The sequence below is a fragment of the Erigeron canadensis genome, chromosome 1, assembly GCF_010389155.1.
Source record: "Erigeron canadensis isolate Cc75 chromosome 1, C_canadensis_v1, whole genome shotgun sequence".
NCBI lineage: Eukaryota > Viridiplantae > Streptophyta > Magnoliopsida > Asterales > Asteraceae > Erigeron > Erigeron canadensis.
This window is the reverse complement of record NC_057761.1, coordinates 48,528,147-48,547,031: the sequence shown is the minus strand read 5'-3', so window position 1 is coordinate 48,547,031 and position 18,885 is coordinate 48,528,147. Positions and strand designations below refer to the sequence as shown.

Here is an 18,885-nt window from a genome sequence, read left to right as displayed (position 1 = left end):
TAATAGAATTGAATCTTTGAATTTTTAAGACCTGCTATTAGTAATTTAGTATTACTTTTTTTTAACTATTTGTTTTAATGCAATGAAATTGATGTAGTTGAAATTCAATATGTCTGCTTCCATCTTCCCTTTGATTCATATAGACAAATTTTTAAGCAAAAACTTTATGGAACCCGTGTGTTATCACGAGACCAAAATCTAGTTATATAATAATGTGAAAAGAAAATATCATTTTTACATATAACTATATCAATGTATGATACATTAACTCAAACAAATAAAACACTTTTTTCACCTTATATTTTTAAACTCTATTAAAAATCAAAATAACTCAAGATTTTTACTTTATCAATAGAGGATTTTATGTCAAAACTAATGCTTCCAACATAAGTAACATACTTTCAAAGAAGAGGCGTATGACAACGATGGTGACATTTGTATATATTTTCTTTTTATTTATATTATTTAAGAACAAAATTACAAATATACCTTTAAAAATTTACATTGTACTAAAATTGGAATGGAGCAGTTGCCCACACTGCCCCGTTGTGGAGCCGTCCTTGGATACTATGATATTGTATCTATGGAAATGGATACACGTAACGGAAGTTGATAAAATTCTGACTGTTAAAAAAGATGAAGTTTCACTGCTGGATCAAAACCTGGGCCCAATAAGTAACTTAATCATAGAAACTCAAAAGAATGACAATCCAATCCACACTAGCTAAATGCTCCAGAGTCCAGACCTCCAGTTAGTTTTGACTTTTGATGATTAAATAATATTGTCATTGATTAATTTTTGGTTTGAGAATTATTTCAAAATCCCCTCTTAAAGGAAAAAATATTATGCAGTCTCTTAAAGTTTTAATAACTGTGCACCGTTTGACTAATTTGCTAGTATACATTTAACATTCTTTGAAATGTAATAGATGGATCTCGTACGATCCGATGCAAAAATAGATGGGGTGAAGTTATTCTAACAACATTAATTTCAAACCAAATATTATATATTGATAAAATCCTATTACAAATACAATATTCAACACCATACATTGATAACATAGAGTTTGATCGTTCCAAAAAGTACCATAAATCATAGACAAAATATGAAGCAAGACCTACTCATATTACAAATCTTTATATATAAGATTATGTGGCATGTTTGTAGTTTTTTTCAAAAGGATTTTAATTTATTTATAATGTCATATTTACTATTGAACACTTTTAAAGATAAATTATCCATTAAATGCTTATTTTAAAATTTTATATTAAATTGAAAATGTCTTTTTATGTTTTATTAATGCAAAAGGTACTTATATAAATTATGTTAGTTAATTTAGTATCTTCAAACCAAACTATAATATATCAATAAAAAAAATATATATATTTATTTTTATATTTTATTTTTTTTGCTATAAAATTTTAATTAAAATACTCGGATTGAACAAGAAAAATTGTGATGACATAAGATTTTTAAAAATTGTGTAATTTCATGCATCCTTTTAATTAATTATGACATCATCATATTTTATTGATTTAAAATTTAAAATATCCTTCATTTTAAAATATTATATTAATATAAATTTTTATTAAATGTTCACACTATTATGTAAGATTTTAATCTTAAATTATTAAAATATCCTTCCTTTTTTAAATATATCTCATTAATATAAAATTTTATTAAATACTTACACCATTATGTAAGATTTTGACCACCTTAATTTTTCATTATAATAGGCCGAAAACTATGGTATCTTTTATGATAGGTTTGACTTTTTTTTTACCACCCGTATGTGTTTCAAGATGTGTCCACAGCTACACAAGTTTTGTTTCCGTTTAGTTTCGTTATTTACATAATAACTTATCACAACTTTTCAATTTATTTAACGTTGTTATTATACATTTTAACATGATAACATATTTTAAAGTTACCCGGATATATTTTACTTTATTTGTAAAACGTTTATAAGTTAACCCGGGTTGATTAACTAGTTTATTTATATTAAATTATTAATCCGTGCGCAAAAAATAAATGATAAGCCCAAGATACTCGTATCATAAACTTGATGCTCATTGACAAGTATGTATCAAAAATGGAAAATGATTAATACTTCTAAATAATTAGCTTAAAAATCCTTTTAATGAAAAGATAATAACAAGTGATAAAATTAAAGGATAAATTTAAGAAAGAAAATTAGTATTATCTTAAAGATTTAGGAGAGTTTCTATGCTAATAAAGTAAATCCCATAGTAACTTAACATCAAATAACTCAATAAATTCGACGAATTGATGAGTTAAATAGCGTGGGCCGACTCATTTTACTGGACCAAATATACAGAATGTATAGCTATTAAACTAAAATGGATGATATTTTAGAGTGGGTCTTGACCCATCCGACCTAGAGGACAAAAAAAAAATGGTTAACCGAACCTATTCGACAGTTAACCTATAACTGTAATTGGTTAGTAACCGATACAGTACAAACCGATTATAGGTTAGAAAAAAACCGCCGGTTAGTAATCGACTTTCACTTTCAAAACCAAAAACCGATTCCTGGGTTAACCGATAATCGGATTTTATTTTTAATTTTAACCGGTTAATCGATTAATTATATATAATTGGGATTGTTTTCTATTTTATACTCACCACTTACTGGATGATATATATATACATCGAGATATAAAAAGAAACATGAAGTCACATACATCTGGAAAGAAAGAAAAAAGCATCGGAGAGCGGAGAAAGAACCAACTGATCACCTCTTCAAGATCCTCCACTGAATCACCTCTTCAAGATCATTTAAAATATTACGTACTATGTGGTTGTGTGCCTGTGTGTGTATGTGTGTTCCACTAACCGCCCAATCATATATATATACATATATATATACACATCGATATATGTGGCGGCCATGAGGGGTAGATGATAATGAAGAGAAGTGGTGTTATCAGTGGTGTTGGTGGGTAGATCCGGACGGAACAACTTGTTTTATGTTAAAAAAGAAAACCCCTTTTGGCTTATATATTATTGATAGCGGGCGGTTAAAAAAAAACTATTAGGTTAACCGGTATCGGTTAACCGGTTATTATTAACCAAAACCGATTACACCGGTTATAGTTTTTAAAAACCCAAACCGGTTATTAACCGGTACCGGTTAACCGTAATGGGTTTTTTTTTTTAAAAAATAACCGGTTTTGGTTACTAAAAAAAATAACCGAGATCGGTTAATTGGTATTTGCACCTCTAATCCGACCTTTTACATTGCTCCGACACTTATTTTGGGATGACCGCGTACAACTGTACAAAGAAATATGTATAAAGTAAAATATAGAAAGTAAGAAAAAAAAAAAAAAAAAGAAGATATAAAAGTGAAGAGAAAGAAATTTAAATTGAATATAAAAACAAATATCAAAAATATGTATGTGAAATTGATAATGTAAATATCTAAGTTAATACTGATAATATAATCGGATAGTAAAATACTAAATAAAGTTATCAATATAATATAGTTTTATATTATATTAAAGTAAATTATATTTTACGTACAAAGATAACTTAAAACAAAAGAAAGATCGACAATTATATAATCAATGTCTTTTAATTAGTTTTAATATTCACTAAATATCTACCGTAGTTTTACAAAAAATAAACAAATTTTAAGTTAGGTCAAGTGGCCGGTTTGTGCATAATATTAAAAGTTAGAGGTCATAAATACTAATCTTGTGTATAGTTTTTTTATTTGCCATTTAAAATTGAAAAAAAAAATGTCCATGTAAACAAATGATGACGTGGCAAATGAAGTGCCACAAAAACACTAAAAAAAATAGATTTAAATGTCAACATATATTAAAAAAACATTAAAATTACCATAAAATATCACTTAAGCAAAAAGCCTAGTTGGCACGAAAACAAAAGTGTCACCTAAGAAAAAAAACTATTATCTCTTAATTATATATAGAGTAAATAGATTACTTATATTGATGTTTTATCGAATACATTAATTATTTATTTTTTTAACAAAATTAGAAATACGTTGTTATTTTATTATATATTTATTAATTTTTATTATGTATATTGATCAACATCATCCTATCCATTTTTTTTCCCCTGACAAATCATTGGATTCGAATAATCTATGTGTTTTTTTTAGACGCAACTACACAAGTATGTTTCGAGTTTTCTTCAATAAGGAAGACGGAGTGGAGTGGTGAACCTTGTTGGCTTGTTCGACGTCAATTTGACTCCTTAATCTTTATTGCCAATGGGTTAGTGACCCGATAACGACTTCCAACCTTGAAAGGATCCATCTAAGTAACTCAAATCCCATTTCTTATATTTATGGGGTGAATTAATAAAGAATTTTTCACAAGTGTTAAAAAGAAAAAATGTACCGCAAACAATTTAATTCACAAATAATTTATTATACTTCAACGAATTGAACCCACTTTTAGTTGGTTACAAATCCTCTTGTACCCCAATTGATCCTTTTCAACAAATCCTCTTATAAGGATTGTAATTTTAGTCTTTAGATTGCTTGATTGGACTTTAAATCCCCTACTATACTCATATTATTAATCTTGTACTTGTAACTCTTTAATAGTAAGTTATTTATAGTTATCAAAAATGTGAAAATAAGTGTGTAGTACTTTCTTTTTTTTAAAAAAAAAAGAAGTGAATTTAACATGTATCTCGTGATCTGTTGTTGAAAAAGCAGAGCAAGTATTGGATTTCACTAATTAATATTTTTACAATATTAGCGAAAAGCCGAAAACCCGATCATTGCTGGGTTTAAAACTATTATTACAGTACTTAAATTGCTACTGGATTTGTTTATCAGTTTGATTTGTCAACTCACACGGCGGCTTCGATCAATTTGTGGATTTGCCGTTGAGAACGAAGTACATGATAAGACCAAATAATTAAAGGTCGATCGAATAATAATTGAACAAAGACCCATAATATTAATACGAGTAAATGAATGAATGCTAGCTTGATTGACCAACCATATAACATTAAATGAAAGCCACCACTAGCTAAGCTCACATCAAGCAGCTACTGTAAACATATATACTGTAAACATATATTTTCTGGAAACATATATATCGATCTATATACACACACACATATATATATATACTGTAAACATTGCATATATCACGGGGCTAATTAATTACCAAACTAACTTAAACATCATGAACGGGAAAGAAGAAGCAGCAAATGGTCTTTCTGCAGCCAAAGAAATCTCATGCACAGGTTGGTTGGTACTAGACTTTTTGATCATGTAATTAAATACAAAACATACAAATTAGTGATCGATCATTTTAATTATATCGATCTGATGTTGTTATTGGCATAATCATGATGAATATGTATGTATGAAGCTGCCGTGGCATGGGGTCCCGGGCAACCTTTGTCTATACAACAAATTCGTGTTCTACCCCCTCGGGAAATGGAAGTCCGAGTCAAAATCCTTTTCACTTCAATTTGCCATACTGATCTTAGTGCTTGGAAAGGTCAGGTACTACATAGTACTTACTAGCTCCGTATTTAATTACTAGCCTTTCTACCTGTATGCGCATTTGTGTTTATCGTTTGACCATGATCTACTTGCTTATAAACAGAACGAGGCTCAACAAGTGTATCCTAGGATTTTTGGACATGAGGCCTCCGGGTAACGTCTTGAATATATACTTCTCATCAAATTATATGTCACTCTTTATGTAATTATTTACATTTACATATATATAAAAGAAAAAACTAGATTTAAATTTATGTCCTATTAATGTATAAATAAATAAATATAGCTTCACCTTTTAAACTTAATGAAAATAATAAAATCTTAATTAACAATTACAATAGCTTCAATATTAATGAATAATGACATATATAAGCGAAATTGAGGCATTTTCAAATGACTTCAATGTGTAGATCGATCATTATTCTGGCACCTAGCTAATATATTGACATGCCAATGGTCTAGTACGTAGGAGGCTTTGCTTCTATGGAGGTCTCGGGTTCAAATCAGAACATTGACGTTTAATTATTAACTTGGTGAAAACTATCAACAACTAACATTTATTGTTCAAAAAGCGAAATAAAATTAATATGTTGATCTTTAAAAGTGTACTTTATCCAAGTTTTCAATAACTATGTTAAACTGTATTATAGTAGTATCCTAAAATACAGGGTAGTGTAATCGTTGTGATTTAGTATATATAGGGTTGTTGAGAGTATAGGGGAAGGTGTTAAGGACATAAAGGAAGGGGATCATGTTCTCACGATCTTTCATGGAGAGTGTGGTGAATGTGATTATTGCAAATCCAAAACCACCAATTTATGTGCAAAGTTCCGGGTCGATCCATTAAGAAGTGTAATGAGGAATGATGGGAAGACCAGGTTCTTGACGCAAGATGGGAAACCCATCTTCCATTTCTTAAATGCTTCTACGTTTAGCGAATATACAGTCGTGGACTCGGGCTGCATCGTCAAGATTGATCCAAAAGCTCCACTCAACACCATGACCTTATTTAGCTGCTGTCTCTCTACAGGTTAATTTGCATTCTAGCTATATATATGTATACTTATTTTATTTTTTTTGAACAGCAAGACTATACATATGCATGTATACTTATTGGTTTAGATATATATGTTTAAACACAAGCTAGGATTTGGAGCTGTAATCAATACCGCAAATGTACACCAAGGCTCTACGGTTGCAGTTTTCGGGTTGGGTGCGGTGGGATTGGCGGTAATACATAGTAGCTAGTTATTTGTCCATCTTTGGTTTTGTGAAATTAATTCATTATGTTCACTTATTGGTCTAAATGAGGTGCCGCAAATCATATATATATTACCTTTGAAGCAGGTCATACAAGGAGCCAAGGCAAGAGGGGCATCTAAGATAATAGGAATTGATATTAATCCTGACAAACGTATTAAAGGTAAAACGTACGTATATGTAGCAAATTATTTACTAATACGAGTTTGACTCCCAATTTCAATAATCAAATTTATAACCAAATAACCTAATTAGCAATGAAACTCATTTTCTCATTCTCATACGTACCAATCAACCATACGCATCATCTCATAAGACCCGAACCACAAACTCGGAATGGAATTTTATATTTGGGCCACAGAAAAGTTTTGACTTTGAGGCCCAGTCCAACTCGGTAAACCAGTTGGCCCAGTTAAATTATGAAATAGTTTTGACTAAGATTATTAGATGTTACAAACAATAGTACGTGGTTTAGTGAGGTGAAGATGAAACATTAAGTTTAGCTTGGCTAAAAAATTCAATGAATTAGAGAAAAAGATTTCATGCATTATAAATTTTTTCTCTCTACAGGCGCGGGTTAATTAGTATGTAAAAGTAAAAGTGTAAAACTATTGGAAAATGATTTCCATTATTATGCATTTTTTTCAAAATTTTCCTTACAAATTAAATATATTAAGGTATGAAGTTTCTATATATTGTCGATATATAGGCCAAACAATGGGAACGACGGACTTTATAAATCCAAGGGACATTAAGACGTCGGTGCATGAGGTAATTAATCAACTACTTTGTCGATCTGTGTGTGTAATTATGTGTCTTAATACTCTTGTTCTTTTGTAAAAGTTCATTTTGTCATATACAATACAATTGATAATGATATATAGAAATAATTACGTACACTAATTTATGTCAACTGATATTTATTAAGTGCATAAGTTATTTGTAATTTCTATCATAAAATTTAGAGTCGACTTTTGCTACGGAAAATATAATTATTTTAGGTTAGAAAAGTTATTTATTAATTTGTTATAATTTGTAGAAAATAAGGGACATGATTGAAGGAGGGGTAGACTTCAGCTTCGAGTGTGCCGGAAATGTTGATGTTCTTCGTGAAGCCTTCTTATCTACACACGATGTACGTATGTAAGAAATTATATAGGCATTGATCTAGCTATCATTTAAGTTGGAATAATATTATTTGATTTGAGTTGGATATATATATTAATTAATAAATAGGGATGGGGGATGACAGTAGTATTGGGAATTCATCCAACTCCAAGAATGTTGCCATTGCATCCAATGGAGTTGTTTGATGGACGAACAATCACCGGTTCAGTGTTTGGTGGCTTTAAAGGCAAATCTCAACTCCCTCTCTTTGTCCATCACTGCATGCATATGGTACGCACTACTTGGTGTTTATTGTATATGTTATATGCTGTATGTATATGCAAAGGCGAAATTAACTATGTACATGTAGGGAAGAGATTCCTTAAAATTATCCAACTTGACTACAAGTTGGTAAATCTTGACCTTTGACTTTAAATCAATGGTCAAGATTACTCTAATTTGACCTAACAAGTTAATAATAACTTGAGGGATTCCCATATATGTAACATAGGAATAAATCGGGTTATGGGTCCATTAAATTCATGTGGTATATTTTTTTTTTAGAAAATTATGTATTATTAATTATTGTTTGGTAGAGTTTAAACAAAAATAACTAGAATATCGGTCAGTTTAACTAATCCTTAAACTTTCGAAATATTATCCTAACAATAAAGCTCATAAACATTCGTGTCCTTATGTAACTAAATGAGTAAAGTGCCAAAAACGTTTAAAAATCGTTAAAAATAGCCACAAATCCTTAAACATCGCTAAAATCATAATAATTTAGTCGTTATCTTTATTTTACGCCGATGGCCAATACAAAGCTAGTGGTAAACAATATTGAGCTACGGGTTGGCCTTCAATCTTGTTTCTTGTGTGTATGTTTATATAATACTCAATGATACGGAATATCTACATGTTTTAGGAGGGAGTAAAGTTGGAGGAGTTTATAACTCACGAGCTTCCATTCAACAAGATAGACCAGGCTTTCGAACTGCTCATTCAGGGAAAATCATTACGATGCTTGCTTCATCTTTGAATTATATTTATATATACGATCGAGTATATATGTATGTGTGACATAATTTATGATACATATTGTTACTTGCACAAGTTTAAAGAGATCAAATTGGTTTGTCGTTTTGATACTTCATTTATAAACAAATACATTGAGCTTTGTTGGATTGGGTGATATGATTCGTGGCGTTTGATAAATTGTTACAATATGATTGGATTGGGTGACATTGAGCTTTATGATACATATTTACTTTGGAAAATGTGATTGTTTATTATTTATTTCTTACGATTTAAATGTTTAAGTTTGATTTTTTTAGTTTTTTTTTTTAACAATTTTGACCGTAATTTATTTTTTTTTTGTGTGTTATATAATTATTGATATATATATATATGGATTGGGTTTTAAAGGTAATTTTCATTGATATTCACTAAATTTTATGTAACACAAACAAATATATTTATAGTTAAGGAAAAAAAACTTAACAATTTAAATCGGAACGGAATCGAAGTATATTATTATTAATGTGAATTATAATTGTAAATGTTAGTTGTTAGTTTTTTTCCTAAGTTGATCAGTCTCAATTAAGAAACAAATTCTCTCATCTCTCTTTTAACAATTAGATTAATAACTCATAACACATCTTTTATTATATTAAAGCACAGTTGCTTTAATAACTTATCGACCAATCACAACTCTCGATTTCTTAATGTTGATTTTTTTTTAATTTTGACTTTAATTTACACTTTTTACCCAATAGTTTTAATGTAATAAATAAATAAATAATAACTTATATATATCCGATAAAATAATAGCTAATATATATTCAATAATATGTTCTATCACATATATATAATTAATTATATAAAAATAAATTAAATTTATTGTAAATATATTCAGATTTTAGTAGTAATTGTACAATTTTAATTTTAATATATATTAAAAGACAGTTGAACTAATGACTTATTAACCAATCATATGGCTCGATTTCATCAAATTGTCTCTCGCTGATTTCATCATTTAGTTTATACATAATTTTATTTAATTAATAAAAAACAAATAACTAAAATAATTATTTTTACAAAGTTATTAAAATTGGATTCTATCTATAAAGTTCGGTTTTCACACACGAACAATTGTACATTGCAGTATCTCGAGTTAAGTCGAGAAGGGGCTTTAAGGTGCTAATATGTGACAAAGATGACAAGACAAAAAACATTAAAACAAATTTCGTCTATAAATAAGTTTTTCAAATGATGAAGGATGGTATATACTTCCAATATTCTTTTATTACATTAGTTTTCTTTCTGTAAGTTAAACATTATTGGCATTTGAATTGAACACTCAGTATCTACTTATATCTTCAACTTTCACTTTATAAACGTTTATGAGTTACATTTATTAATATCTAATATTAATAATGTCGTAAGTCTCGTGTCCAGTTTTGGACACGGATCTAAAATCTAGTGTTTACTATTTTAGACGTTGAAGGTAGGAAAAGAATGCGACAATTGACAGAAAACCAAAATGTATTTATCTAGCTAAACAATAAAAGCATTTGATCTATTTCATCCCGTAAACTTTTGTTATAAATCGAACTAGTTCATCTTTCTATAAACAACATATATAAGCAATAACTAAAAATAGTATTGTTGTGACACTTCAAACCCGTCATCATTCTTAAGTTACAATTCCATAAATTTCACCTTCGTTACTATTGTTGATGTTGATACACCAACACATATTTAACTTAGAGTTACGTACGCATAAGAAATTAAAGATAAAAACGACGATAATGGTACCAGTTGATGTATTCGAAAACATTGATGGAGTCAAAAAATGTTTTTTTTAACGTGCTAATGGTTATTAGTTAGCATTCGAGATACCACAGTCACATCTAATTGGGCAGTATCCACAGCTCGAACCGTGCATGCCTGAGATGAACCCGGGACTTTCGAAAACTCCCAAATAATCTACTCTTACAAATATAGAAATTAAGATTCGACCTTAGTGGATTTCCCCAAAATTTTGACAAACTAATCATCTGGTGTAGGACCATTCTATGTGATGATTCTTCAAAAGTAGGAACACCTTATGTAATATCATATCTGAAGGGTAATAGGTTTGATCATAATTTTAGGTTTCTAAATCACTTTTAATATGATTTGGTGGTTAAGTGTTTTATTTTTTCACAAAAAGTCTTTGAGTCAAGATCTTTTTATGTAAAACATCTTGAAAATGATAAATATAAAAATAAAAAAATTTCCAAACGATCACAAAAATATCCCTGTTAGCCCAAAAATATACATCAAACAAACCTTTTTATGGTTCAAATCTAGCATTCTGATTGACATTTTCGTTCTATCATCATTACTCGTACAAAACAAATATTTATATCATCCCATAATGGGCTGGACCTATCTAGCCCATAGCCCTCAGCCTACATAACCAATTAAAAATCCATATTTTACCCACCAAGACGACCCATCCCCACATCAGTAGCCCAAATTCACTTTCAAGCCGACGGACGCCAAATTTTTATATAATCATATTTTTACATTTTTTCATTCTGGTTCAATTTCATGTCCACAGAGAGAGATATACATTCATTCATACAAAATATACAATATACATATACATACATATACACTTATTCTCAAATAAAAAATCATCATCTTTTAGCTTAATACTTAATTCAAATCATTCACCATACAAAGATTCTTGATTTTTTTACAAGGTAAACATATTATTCTCTGAATTTTTATTTTTTTCCTCCCTTCAGTTTATCATAATTTCATTTTTTTTTAGAAATACCCTTTTGTTGAATTTGCATAAAGTTGCTTACTTTGTTATAGTTTTAGTGAATTATACATGTTTGAAGTAGGTGGTATTGTTTTTATATTGTGAATTTGGTTTTTTTGGTGTTTTGGGGTTTGTTTAGAATTAGGGTTTGTGATGAAAAACCGATCGAATCGGTTACCAACGATATCGGACACACCAGATGACTGGGTGGATGAATCTTGGGTGGTGGATTGTGTTTGTGGGGTTAACTTTGATGATGGGGAAGAAATGGTTGATTGTGATGAATGTGGTGTTTGGGTGCATACTAGGTGTGCTAGATATGTTAAGAGCGAAAAATTATTTGCTTGTGATAAGTGTAAAGGTAAGAAACTTAGGAAAGAGAATGAGGAAACCGAAGTTGCACAATTGTTAGTTGAGTTGCCTACCAAAACTATGAGGATGGAGAACTCATATTCTGTGAGTTGTTCTGTGCAAAATCCGTTTCAAGTTTGGACCGAGGTTCCTATGGAAGATAAAGTGCATGTGCAGGGTATACCTGGTGGTGATCCTACTTTGTTTAGTGGGGTGTCTTCGATTTTTGGTCCTGAGCTTTGGAAGTGTACAGGGTATGTTCCTAAAAAGTTTAAGTATCAATATAGGGAGTTCCCGTGCTGGGAGGATAGGCATGATGACGATGACGATGATGATGATGGTGGTAAGAAAATTATAGAAGATATTGAAAAGCGTACTAGTAATGGGGCTGATGCATTGTTTTCATTGTCAAAGGAGAATGGTCGATTAAAAAGCGAGGTTAATGGTGGAGGTGGGTTGGATATGGGTCCGCCAACTACTGATAGGAAGAAACAAGAAGTTGAGAATCATGAAAATAGGCGCCAGCAGAGTGGGTTGAGAAAAGAAAGGAGTTTGCTGAAGCCGGTTGTGGTTCATTCAGGCAAACAAAAGAAATATGATTTGAAGGTGTTCAAGGACCAGAACAGGAAGAGAAGTGTCAAAGTTATGGAGAAAGATAGAGATTCTAAGAAGATAAATCATTATTCTTCTGATTCAGGTATTTTGTTTTTTATTTCAGTTTCGTGTGTTGCTTATTAGTTATTATTTGTTTGCTTTTGTATTAGCTTTGAGATATGTATGACTATGCATGTGCCAATAATAATAATACGGAGTAATAATTTAGAAAGCTTAATGATATATGTTTACTTTACTATAATATTAGTGCCCACCAAATCAAGTGATGCAAAACAATCAGAACCAAATGACGGGAAAGGTCTTAAGGTTTTCAAGATCGATAAGAATAGTTCCAAACGTGATAATTCGAGAGTGGTTGTGCAGACCAATCATAAATCAGACCATCTTCTTGACAATAGCAACCCTGCCTCTATTGGACAACCTTCAGAGGATGTAAATGATGCAAGAATAAATCCCTCAAGAGAAGCAAAACAAATGGAAGAAAATGATGTTAATCAAGTTTCTCCAAGTGGTCAGATTTCTCCTAAAAAAGAAGACGGCAAAGCAGCATCGCCATTGATTAAAAATTCTATGCAAACTAATACCGTAGAACATGAGGTATGTAAAAGTTTAATTCATAGTTACACATATTTGGTAGTTCAGGGTTAGGATAGGAGTCGAGAGCAGTTTTAACCTCGAAGCTTTAGTCATCGTAATTTGCAAAACACTTGATCAACTGAGTATCTGATTTTACATAAATATGGCCACTGTGAAGAGTTGAAAACCATAACAACACCTTTAATAGGACCACTTGTTACATAATCATAGTTTCGAAATCTGAACACTTTAACAGCAAAAACCCATACATAAATTTTTTCGAAATCTAATACTACGTATGAGTATTCGATTTTAATTCATCAGTGTCACATGATAATTTTCAATATGTACATCCAAACAGAGGAAAGTTATTTTTAGTACAAGGGTTTGAAAAAGTATTTCCTCCTCCTTCTTCCTTCTTCCTTCCATCTCCGACCACCACCACCACCACCACCATGATCATCTCCAACCACCACCATGATCCTCTGGCGACGGCGACCATGATCCTCTGGCGACGGCGACCATCTCCGGCGAGACTTACACATGTGTAAGTACAACTTTTTTAGCATTTTAGGGTTTAAATTTTCTAGGTTTTTTCCTTCGCGAGACAACCACCAGCCACCATCATCTCTGACCACCTCAACCACGGCGCCGGTGCCGGCATCAAGGGCTTCGCATGTACCGTAGCAAACCATCACTATCTCTTGGATCGCCGCCCATCAAATCCATACGATTCCCATATGCTTCCCTTGACGATCAGCTTAGAACGGATGAGGGTCTCTGGCCCGTACCATATCCACCCGAAAACGAACCTGATTCTCACCGGAAAGTTAACTTACACATGTGTAAGTCTCGCCGGAGATGGTCGCCGTCGCCGGAGGATCATGGTGGTGGTTGGAGATGATGATGGTGGTGGTGGTGGTGGTCGGAGATGGAAGGAACAAGCATGTGTAAGTTAACTTACACATGTACCTTTTGTACTTTTTTAAATGCTTTTACTATAAATAACCCACCCCTATCCAAACATACTGATAGTTTGACCAAGTTGGTTATAGCATGATATCATCTATCTAGGTACACTTTTTTTAAGGGCCTATTGATTTAAATTTAATTGAACTTTCCCATAATTCCTATTGTAATCCAACTTTTTTCCCCCTATTAAATGTATTTAGTTTCAAAATCACCTTATAAGTGTGTTAGATGACTTGAAATTACATTGAGAATTAGGGGGAAGTTCAATTCTTTTTAATAGTTGAATTATATTGCTAATGATCTAGTGCAATCTTATTGTTAAGTTAAATCCAGATTATAAATAATGAATTTATAACGTCAATCTCATAGCAAGGATCTTGAATTACCACCATTGTCAGCTGTATAAGAACAATTTCACCAGAATTATTGTTACTGTCAGAGGTCTCCAGGCGTGGTTTTTCTCTATATCTCTTTCTATGGGAATGTATGAATTAAATTTTAAAAACCCTTCTTATTGTTCAATTTTTTTATTTTTCATTTTAATCTATAAATGGTTTTGATGCTATCATTAAACCCTGAATGCTATATGGACCTTAAAACCCCGATTGATCCTTCTCAATTTCTGTCATAAGAATGGCAAAAGAAAGGGATGGATAGTGGTGGCAGTGGCTGATTTTTGTGGGTGTTGATGGTAGTGGTTGCGGAGTGACGACAGAGATGAAGACAAAGTCAAATAAAGCAGATGGCTGCTTATTTTGATGTGATAAAAAGTAAATAAATAGAATGACTTACAATGCACATACTATCTGATTTGGCATGAAAGATACATGTTAATCAATAGAAAAACAATCTACTTTATTGAAATAACCTGCAACTGGTTGTTTGGGGGTCATTAGACACGCACAATAGGTGAAATTGGAAAAAGAAAGATATATACATTTAATAAAAAACGAAATAGTTGGATACATACAATAGGAATTATGATGAAGTTTTATACACTCCAAGTAAAATATCCCTTTTAAACTCTTTATCCTGCCAACATCATGGTAGCCTGTGGTGATCTCTTATAACCATGTAAAGTTCACTTTTGATCTCACACACATGCAAAGTTTCTCTGAAAACTTAAAGAAATTTACTTTTCTTGTTTTAGTTCACAGGTTTGCTGCTTGGGACTTTCATTTTAGAACAAACTAAATGAACATTAAGAATGCCTCAAATATGACATGAGGCACATATAGAAACATGTAAGATTGATGGAAAAACATACATGTTTGAATGCTATGCTCTATATAGAGGTATAGTAAAACGGATACGAACGACATAAATGTGGCAATAATAAGATGAATTGTACTATGTGTTGTCTGATCATGATACCCAGCTTCAAGTACAAAACAAGGATAGTTAGTTGATTCTGTTGACAATATCTGACAAAAATGGAACTATTAGAAATAAGTTTATATAAGTATTGGATACATTTACGCTTTTTAGTGCTTTTGATTGAAGCTGGGTTTTATATTCTTTGAAGTGCCCTATCAGCTGTAATGTTGTTTATAATTTCCTTTTTAGGATGGCCTTAGTGTTGACGATGTAAATCCCAGTGGAAGAAGTAGCAGTAGAAGTGATGAAACTGGGTCCAATAAGAGCAATGTTGAAAAAGCGAGCTCAGCCCCAAATGGCGAAATCCATGCACCAATTGAAGTGAAGGCAGTAGAGATCAATCGTGCTGGAAACACTTCCAATATTCAAAGTGATATAAAGCAGGATAGCTCCAAGACCTTGGCTGAAGATATGAAGATTCCTGATGACCCTCCATCTACAAGCTCTGCGGTGAAGAAAGAAGATGTATACATGTCACAAAAGGTGCAAAATGTTGACAAAAGCATACCGCATGATAATAGTAAAGCAGATGAACCCGATGAATCACCTGGCAGGCTGAGCCAGCCAAAGGAACCCATGAAGGGGCCTGAAAGTTCCACAGAAGCTCATGGTTCTTCAAAAGGCCAAGCCAAATCACATGGAACTGTTACAAGTCCTTCAGGAGCACCTAATAAACATAACATGACGGTATCGACTGTCACGAAGTCTTCTGCTGGAAAACCTTCTTCAAAACCGTCTGTTCCTGATAAGGCGAGATATTATAGCACTGAAGATCGCAAATTAAGTGTCAAACAGAAAGGAGTCTCTGATAATAATACCAAGAGTAAAAAAGATATTATCGGAGATGCTTCTGAGAAGCCTAAGAAAGTAATACGAGACCTTCCAAAATCCCCCTCGACATCTGCCTTAAAATCGTCACATTTGAGTAGGTCCTCAAGTGCTCCTGTTTCCAAGAAGAACTCATCTGATTTGAAGGATCCTGCATTCTTATCGTCCTCTAAAACGTCTTCTGTCACCCCGGATTCCGGTGACTCTGCCAATTCATTGCGGAGTGAGAGTGGTACACATGAACAGAACAAAAGTACTTCAGAAAAGACTAGTCAGCTAAGTAGACAACCTGCACCAAAGAACCATCTACCACATGTTCACCCCATGCCATCTACCAACTCACCTGCAACCTTAAGTGATGAAGAGGTTGGAATAAGCGTTTTATATCTATGTGAAAGAATAAAGACATGCTTAACTTTATATGATGCTTTTTGTTTACCTATATGTTTTCCCTGCAGCTTGCATTACTTTTACACCAAGAACTGAATAGTTCTCCAAGAGTTCCACGGGTGCCACGTATGCGCCATGCTGGAGGCTTACCTCAGCTAGCTACTGGTACATCTACAAGCACACTAATGAAACGGACATCTACTTCTGGATTGAAGGATAATGGGCTGGCATCAAGAAAGAAAAACAAGGATTTAACTAATAATGGGGCTAGTAATTCTCGTGAGTCTGATGGGCCAAAAAAAGTGGATAGAATGCATAAGGTGCCCTACTCAAGGAGGCATGACCCTGTGAAAAATGGTTCAGCAAAAGTTGTGCCTCATGTTGATAAGAGTGCTCCTACTGCCTCAACAACAGTGAGCAGTGGTCCATCTTCTTCTAATGAAGCTGCACGGAGTTCACCTCAAAATGCATCTGATGATGAGCCTGGTGCAGTTGGGGCTCCTACACATCGTACTTTACCTGGTATGCTTATTTAATACAATCAAAATTGGGACTGTCAGCATGCGTTTTGAAACTGTATCTGATTTTTGCTGCATGAAGGTGCCGTAGTCAGTTGCCTTTTATTATTCGAAGGGTCGGATAGTCAATAATATGTTTCATATTAGTTGCAAGTTGCAACAACTCCTGGCTTATGCACGCCTTCTTTGAACCTACATTGCTGGAGTTTCATTTCCATTTAATAATAGTTATTCTTTGCAACAAAAAAAAAATTGGTCTTTATATTTAACTGTTTATCAACTATGTCTTTGAACTTGCTAGACTTCCGGACTTTCAGTTATCTGAAGCAGAAGCACATCCTAATGTTTTTTATTTACTTGTTATCGCATCAAAATAAGAATGCTTGGGATTACATTTCATTTCATATACCAACCTAATGCTGTGTAGATTATGCAATTTTGACTTCTTTTTGCCTTTTTTTCCCAGCCTTGATTGCCGAAATTATGAGCAAAGGTAAGCGGATGACATATGAAGAACTCTGCAATGCAGTTTTACCGGTATAATTCTTAAACGTAGTGTGAATATCATTGGTTCTTGACTTCTTTCCTTTCTGCCTTGTAGTAATGTTTGAACTTTTTTTTATTTTCAGCATTGGTCTAATTTGCGTAAGCATAATGGGGAGCGTTATGCTTATTCCAGTCACTCACAGGCTGTTCTTGACTGCTTGAGGAACCGGAGTGAATGGTCCAGATTGGTTGACCGTGGTCCTAAGGTGTGCATTCTATAAACACAAATCATCTTACATGTTGCTGCTTTTTTTTTTTTTAAAAGTAAATTTCATGTTCAATTACTTGTGTTACAGACAAATGCAGGTAGGAAGAGACGCAAATCTGAAACTGATACACCAAATCTTGAATCAGAAGAGGATGATTATAGCACAGACAGAAACACAAAGGACAATGATAGCAGTGAGTTATCAAAGGGGAAACAGAGGGCAAGAAAACTTAGGCGACTTGCTCAAAGAAGAGGAAATAAGGATACTAGAACTAGGAGGAGACGGAAAGCTGAAGTTGTTAGTAGTGATGATGATGATTCTTCTTCTGATTCTAGCGAAGAAAGTGAATATAGTGATGAAGAAATGCAAGAAGGAAAAACATCGGGTCAAAACGAGGCCTCTGGCAGCTCAGATGAAATGGAAACGACGTCATAACGTACTCAATAAATGTTTTTTTAACCGTAAATGATTAGGAAAAGAGGCTTGTTGTATTTTAGCATTTGTAACATCTTAATATCTTGATGGTAGGACAGAAAAGTAGTGATAGCAGTGTGATTGTAGTCATGATTGGTTAACTAGATTTTGTGTTCCTAATTGTCCAGGGTGGTTTACTAAACATATAATCCCAACATTGATAATATGAATGTTTAATACATAAATATGAATCTGAGAATATTTTTTTCTTATGTTACGTTGTTATTTTAAACATATGACATCAATCATTCTTTTCTTTTATACCTTGCATTTGATGGAATTGATTACTGTAATATTGGTCATATATTCTTGAATCATATACGATG

General features: G+C 32.4%; 2 protein-coding genes across 6 annotated transcripts; both read left to right on the top strand.

The window, feature by feature from the left end:
• The first annotated feature begins 5,025 nt into the window (after positions 1–5,025).
• On the top strand, positions 5,026–9,101 carry LOC122602770 (alcohol dehydrogenase-like 4). 5 transcript variants are annotated; one of them, XM_043775382.1, is made up of 10 exons: positions 5,036–5,254; positions 5,383–5,519; positions 5,623–5,672; positions 6,212–6,549; positions 6,667–6,749; positions 6,867–6,942; positions 7,489–7,550; positions 7,819–7,914; positions 8,035–8,177; positions 8,812–8,905. In XM_043775382.1, exons 1-10 carry the CDS (start codon positions 5,194–5,196, stop codon positions 8,819–8,821), a joined length of 1,056 nt encoding a protein of 351 aa, XP_043631317.1. In that variant the 5' UTR covers positions 5,036–5,193; the 3' UTR covers positions 8,822–8,905. The 5 variants fall into 5 exon arrangements, with proteins under 5 accessions (XP_043631329.1, XP_043631323.1, XP_043631317.1 ...); XM_043775376.1 differs by having other exon boundaries at positions 5,047–5,254; positions 6,221–6,549; positions 8,016–8,177; positions 8,812–9,101; XM_043775367.1 differs by having other exon boundaries at positions 5,047–5,254; positions 8,016–8,177; positions 8,812–9,101.
• Positions 9,102–11,491: 2,390 nt separating this feature from the next.
• LOC122602206 (protein phosphatase 1 regulatory subunit 12A) lies at positions 11,492–18,771 on the top strand. Its single transcript, XM_043774923.1, has 7 exons — positions 11,492–12,751; positions 12,917–13,266; positions 15,784–16,788; positions 16,881–17,334; positions 17,797–17,867; positions 17,960–18,082; positions 18,173–18,771. The coding sequence occupies exons 1-7, from the start codon at positions 11,857–11,859 to the stop codon at positions 18,518–18,520; spliced, it is 3,246 nt and encodes a 1,081-aa protein (XP_043630858.1). The 5' UTR covers positions 11,492–11,856; the 3' UTR covers positions 18,521–18,771.
• The last annotated feature ends 114 nt before the right edge of the window (positions 18,772–18,885 follow it).